This window comes from Teleopsis dalmanni, chromosome X, assembly GCF_002237135.1.
Source record: "Teleopsis dalmanni isolate 2A chromosome X, ASM223713v2, whole genome shotgun sequence".
NCBI lineage: Eukaryota > Metazoa > Arthropoda > Insecta > Diptera > Diopsidae > Teleopsis > Teleopsis dalmanni.
In genome coordinates, this window is record NC_051848.1 from 58620641 (window position 1) to 58627470 (window position 6830).

At 30.7% G+C, this 6830-nt stretch overlaps 1 protein-coding gene across 1 annotated transcript; it reads right to left on the reverse strand.

The window, feature by feature from the left end:
* Positions 1–4450: 4450 nt before the first annotated feature.
* LOC119687093 lies at positions 4451–6397 on the reverse strand. Its single transcript, XM_038101270.1, has 5 exons — positions 5786–6397; positions 5510–5614; positions 5357–5449; positions 5013–5291; positions 4451–4956 (listed from the first exon to the last, which is right to left on the reverse strand). Exons 1-5 carry the CDS (start codon positions 6294–6296, stop codon positions 4652–4654), a joined length of 1293 nt encoding a protein of 430 aa, XP_037957198.1. The 5' UTR covers positions 6297–6397; the 3' UTR covers positions 4451–4651.
* Positions 6398–6830: the final 433 nt, after the last annotated feature.

Consider the following 6830-nt stretch of genomic DNA (forward strand, 5'->3'; position numbering starts at 1 on the left):
TTCCAAAAAATAATGCAGTATTAGTTAGAAATATGTTGCCTATATCTTTATGATTGACGATATATAAGAATAACGATGCGTTTTAATTCTACTATTGATGAATTGATGTCGCTCAATATTGATAGATATCTTTGAACAAACGCTATATCGTTTGTCTCATTAAGAGGAAATCGAACCAAAAACAGTGCACCAAGGTTTTAGAAAACTAATTACATATAAATCTGCTTCCATAACTGGAACTTCTATAACTGGAATTCCCTGCCAATAGGAATATGGGAAAGTGCATTCCATAAGTCGAATTTTTGTTTTAAATGTAAATGCATTTTGCTGTTAGGGGGAGTCCCTTTTTCCAAACCAAATGCTTAATTTTTTCTTTTTTATATTACTTCTTTGTGCAAATGCCAGTAGCTGGGTGTGTGGTTTAAAGTAAATAAAATAGCTTCCAATACTACTCTTAACGAGTATATTGAGCTTGACAATGAAATTTGTATACCTAGCTTTCCTACAGATAATGATATTGTTGACCACTATGGCTCTAAATTACTGGATCCAATTCTAAGCGCAACGAAAAGTAATGATGAGGGTTCGGTGAATGTAATTGTTCATCAGCTTTCCAAGAATGAAGTAGAAGACTCATTCAAAATTCTGAATTTATATTTACAAACGAATGATACTACAATTCATGATCACTGTAAGAGTATGAATAAAGTGAAAACTATTATTACAGAATATAAGAAAAAAATTAAATTTCCAAACCCTAATTTCTGAATATTTTAACTTCTGTGGTTTATTTAATGTAATTCTTTTTTTGATGTATCTTAAAATGTAATTCTACTTTTTCTTTTCAAAAATAAAAAAAAAATAAAAAAATTCTCTAATTCGAAGTCTCCATAGATCGAGCCTTTTCTTTGCAAAATGGTACTTCGAATTTTGGAAGTTTGACTGTATATGTTTTAATTATACCATAGATATCATTATGACACCTTTAATGATGCCTGAACCAGAGTTATGAATAACGATTTGCTCTGGATGGCTATTTATTTTAACGTTGTGTTGCTATTTGTTGTATTTGTATTGTCAGGGAGTTATAGCTTTAACGAGTTGTTAGCGTTCGGTGACTATATTGTCACCAAAAATACTCTGCAGCATCACTTTTATTTTTGTACGTGTCCCTTAGCGCTCTATGAGATAAATGATGTACATAGTATTAGATTGAATTGTGTATTACTTGCGGTTCGCTAAGTACACATCCATTTTTAGAAATGTATACTTTTAATAATATTTTATTGTATGATTTTATACATTCAGCCTTACGTACCTTCCAATCTTCGTGAAGAACCTTTTGAAGAGCTCGTGTTTTCGAGTAAATATTTATATAATGAATATGCACCTACTTATACTAAAAACGCCTAGAATTATTTCTTTTCATAGCCCAACTTTTAGTTTAATTATTAAAAGAATTTAACTATGTTCCAAATTCTTTGCATTTTAATGTCGGTAAGGTACATTACCAACTTTTTGTCGGGTATGATTTACTCTTCAGCATTATTAACACTTAATTTTCTTTATTGATATATAAAATAAAACTTATCTTCAGCTTTTTGCTGATTAAAAAAGTTGTTTTTGTGGTATGGCTCAGAAATTTTTATGAGCATGAAAGTGACAAACTGGATAGTGTCAATAAATTTTAAGACTCACTTAATTTTCTTCCTATCGAAGCCCAAAATATTTTTGTGTTTCATGTGGTAGAACTTACTTTTTTTGTCCTTTTTTTTTGCATTCTCAAGATTGTAAAAGAAATCCATTGTTTTTAGTTACGTGAGTAAGTAGAAACCTTAAGAAAGTTAATAAAAATAATATAAAAACTAAAGGATGTGCTCGCACGTAAACTTCTGAAAAGATTGTTGCAAGGATGCGTTATCTGCAATAGCTATAAAATAAAACTGAGCTTATGCCACTGCATTGTCTTCGTCCTTGCATGTACTTCCTTTAATTTGTCTTCGCCTTACGAAACACACAGAATGGCACTGTTTCACTTTTATAGAAGCTGTTGTTTGCACGCAACTATTTAACGGTACCACACAGATACAATACATATAACATAAAATGTATGTATTGTAATTGTACATGCACACATATGTATGTGCTCCCATATGTATATATGTACCTATGTATGTATGTGTGCATATGTGTGTATGTATCTAGATGAGTTTGCCTGTTTATTTAAACGAATTTACTTAGTTAGCCAATTTTAGTTAGTCATACCACTAGCGGGCCTGGAACGGCTAACATTGACGCAATGTTGAGGCAATGTTAGCTGTTATGCCCCCGCCATAGTTTTCTGTTGCTTACTTCGGTGGGAGGATAAAAAAAAAATACAAAATGGTGGTGTGCGTAAAGTTTGTTAAAATATTTCATTAAACTGTTGTTTGCAGATTTGGGTACCTTTTTTATTGCTGGAGTTGTTTTTTCATTTGCCTCCGTTGACGCTTTCTAGCCTCTTCATCCTACGTCTGTTGGGTTAAATAATTTTTTCTGTTGGTCACAACTTTTACAATATTTTTTGTTTTACTCTTTGTAATATTGTTTAATATGCTTAATTTTTTTTTTTTTTATTTTTTTTATTTATTTGGTTCTGGTTTGACATTATGCTTCAGCAGTGGTGCTAGAATACAAGTTACCGACAGCAAAAATAACAACAACAAAAAAAAAATTCAAATAAAATTACCTCAAGTGAAAATCCCTAAAGTGACTTTATTTTCCGGAAATTTCCCAGCTTAGCTTTAATGACTTTGTTGTATGAGGTTAATGGGTTTGTGCTTTCGTAATTTTTTATTTGTTATCTGACCGAAAACTTAAAAAAATGTTGAAATGGTTTACTCTGTGAATGCGAGAAAAATATAAAAAAAAAAAAACACAAAATATTTTTATTTATAGTATTTTCGTACTGAAGTACAGATTTATGAAAATCTTCTGCAAAATTATAACTCTTCTTTAAAATTAAGTCAATTAAAATACACAATAAAAAAACAATTAACTACTGTGCATTAATCATAACCTTTCCAGATTAAACGGTAGATATTGCTGGACTTCACTTCACTTAAAAAAATATTTCACAACGGATGATGTAAAATGAGAATGATAAGTTTATTTCCGTTAACATAGGAAGAAGCAGCAAATTCGTTAATGTAGTATATTTATATATATTTATAGGTAACTATTGTTGAGTTGGAGATGATCAACTGTAGATTCTTTTTTGAAGAGCTTGTCTATTAATAGTTGCAATAATAATGATAATTATACTCGTAGAAATAGTCTAATGTTGAGCATTTTCCGATTCAGTGTATCTAAGCACTTTTACTCTTTGATAGTTGGAGGGTTTCTGCAGAGTACCACCAATCTCACTGACTAATTTATGTATTCCTCATAAGCATCGTGATTAGTAATAGTATTAATATTTGTGACACTACTAGTTATAGCAGAAATGAACGATTAGATTACTCGCTTTGATAAATGGCATGAGAAGATCAAGAGCAAACCATTGCAATTGGAACAACAGCCCACAAGGAATATGGGCAGCAAGACTTATACCAAATGAAATCGCTTGACTTACACGGAAATCGGAAGATAGAAATTACTGTCTCACTTAGATGCTGACTGGACATTTGGAATTATCCGTAGGATCTACCCGACTACATTTATAGCAATAGAAACTGTGATGGCGCAAAGCATAACTTCTTTTACTATAACAGGTGGCTCACTTTTAGAATCATCAGTAGTGTACCCTATCTCTTGTTAAAGATTTTGTAGAAGATGATAATGTATATGGTTTACTTCCTCACAACTTGTACTTAGTATAATTTATAGAGTTTTAATGTATTAATCATTTAATTTTATAAATGAATAAGCATGTGGCATAAACGAACTTTAAGTCTTTTATTTCACACTAATTGTAGCTTCGATCAACTTCTCGATGACATTAATTCATGCCTTCATGCTTCCAGTGAATTTGCGAGTGAATTAAACCAGACACGACACGTAGTGGGTGCTTCCCTGGAATTTAAGGTAATTCTTAATGACACCCAATATACCTACTGAGTGTTATTAACATTTTTTTTCTCTCTAAAAATCCCGGGCATTTTCAAAAATGTTGGGGAATTATATATTAATATATCATCGCTGTTATAGGGAATCCTTATTCAATAATGATTAATTTAATTTTAATTATGTTAACTTTTGTGACTCACTCCTATTAACTCATCTGGCAGTTTTTAGCAGGAATTGAATATGTTAAGAAGTAAAGTCATTATCATAGCTGAATGTTTGAATGCAAAAAATTATTTGACTCTTAACTTATAAAATAAAAATGACTAATTCATTTATAATAATTAATGATTAAAATTAATTAAACCAAAAAAATAATATCACTATATATATTTCGTTACAGCTTTTTATTTGTTTTTTATTCATGCAAAGAATTTTGTGTCTAAATTCAAGTGAAATACTCATACAAAATAGAATTAAAACAAGTCAAAGAGTCCGTTAATGTAGCAGTTTTTCAAATTTTCTTGAACTTCATTAGAAACTAGATCGGAGGTTATCACAAATATTTATTTTCACTTGACAAAAAATATCTTTAGCGAAACACATACTATTTAGAATAATCCCACCAGGATGATCCTGGACCCTCATCCATATAATTATCAACACTATCTGTGTCTGTGCTTTTTTTCTCAGAACTTTCGCCACATGATTCACTTATATTTGCATAATTATTTATAATCTCATGAATAATGGTTTTTGCACTATCTATATCCGAAAGCGTAACTCCTGAGTACGAGTTAAGTAGGTCAAACTGCCGAATCACTTCAACAATTTTTTTCTTAACAATGTCTTCGCTCATTTCACTTTTATTGCCATATGTTTTGAAGAAGTGATTCGGCTGTTCTACGAAATCTGTAATATATTTATTAACTTAAATTATAAATAAGTATGTTTATAGATCTACTTACTTTCTAGGTCACGTTGTTTTGTACGGTTATGGGACGCAACACCAACATTTGAGTTACCCAAACGTTGAATACCTGTGTTTGAATTTGAATTATTCTTAAGTTTCGCTAAATCATCAATTATATCATGAATTTTGTATTGAATATAAGATTCATTTAGTGCTGCAGGCTGTTCCTTCTCACGTGATAACAAATGAGGATGGCTCCAAAGACGAGTTGCACTTCCATTATCAGAACTTCTATTTCGCTTTTCTGCTTGACCAGTTGGAATCTGATGGTTGGCTGTGAACAATAAAATTTTGATTACTGTAGTTAATGATTTTAGGGATGAATTGTGTTCCACTTACATTTTGCTGACCCCCTTCGGTTTTTTGATAAATCATCTGAGGGCATATATTTCCCAAGTTTTCGCTGAGGAACCAAGATACGATCACTATCCTCTGTAAATAAATCGGCTTCTTAAATTATGTGAATATCGAATAAAATTAAATTCAACTTACGTTTTGAAGTCAGTTTTCTTTTCTTATTGGGGATATATTCTTCGCCATCTGAGGACGCACAGCGTTTAAGTCTTTTACCAAAAGTCACGAAAGGATTATATATCTCTGAAAATAAATTATTATTGTCATAACTGTTATTATAATATCTAATAAGCTTCGTTATTAGAATTAAATTTCAACCCAAACATTTTTTTCGCGATACCTGAATTTAATAAAATTATAAATGACATTTGTGTTCAATAAAAAAAAAAATTAAAAAATGACAAGAAGGCTTACTTTTTTTTTCTTTGAATTCATGGCTCAATTTCAGTTTTTTAACCGAAAAATTCGGCTTCACCTTCTTCACTTCATCAAATGCTTGAGGTTGATTAACTTCGTTAAACTCCTCTATGTAACTTAAATATGATTGCTGGGAACCCAATTTGTATCCAATGTCTTCCGAATTCTTCGCAATTCTTTCACGTGGTTCCGTGTCATCAAATTGTATCCACTCTTTTGATGGGGACTCTGGACGTTTCTCAGTATTGAATCCACAGCTATTTTTATTATCTTTCTTAGCGTGCTTTTTGCGTGTCTTTTTATTGGCAATGGTATAGCTATACAAACCGTTTTTAAAGTCAATGAAACGAAGTTTTTTTGCTATGGTTATGGTTTCCATGACGTCAGTACGCAAAAGCTCGTAGCCCTTTTTCGATGTCTTCGCCAGGTGTTTAACGATATCCTCTGCACTTGCAGGATTTTTCAACTGAATCAACGCCTTCAATATTCGCTTACCTGCGATCCCCATGTTACGATTTATTTTTATTTTCTTAAAATTTATTTCACAATACAAGAATTTTATAAGCAAATACAACGTCAAAGATAATTTGGTAACGTACTTCAAACATATTTTGTTTCAACTACAGCAAATGAAAAAAAATTATATACCTATCAAGTTTAATAAAATATCATGACCAACTTTATGAAATCTAAATATGATAATTAAAAACAAGTTTATGACTATTTTGAATGAATGAATTTATGATTTATTTATTATTATAGCTGAAGTATTAACATATTCTTACTGTGGTTTATTTTCTATATTTCAGGTAGTTTATATTACATATTCATTATAAATTTTATGTAAATAAAAAAAAGATACAAAATGAATTGCCATAACTGGCTATTTTTTTGCATATTACTGTAGTACGTGTAACTTACTAAGTAATTTCGTTAGGCATACAAGGATTTTCCATGCTATTAAAATTTGTCCAAGAGTGTCCAATGCAACCCTAAAGCGAAACCACAAATTTTCATCAACCGCTGTTTACAAAGCATAATG

Coding starts and splice junctions, on each gene's coding strand:
- LOC119687093 (XM_038101270.1), bottom strand. CDS start 6,296: ATGGGGATCGCAGGTAAGCGAATATTGAAGGCGTTGATTCAGTTGAAA. Junction 5,615..5,785: donor TGAATTCAAAGAAAAAAAAA/GTAAGCCTTCTT, acceptor ATTTATTTTCAG/AGATATATAATCCTTTCGTG. Junction 5,450..5,509: donor AAGAAAACTGACTTCAAAAC/GTAAGTTGAATT, acceptor ATTTATTTACAG/AGGATAGTGATCGTATCTTG.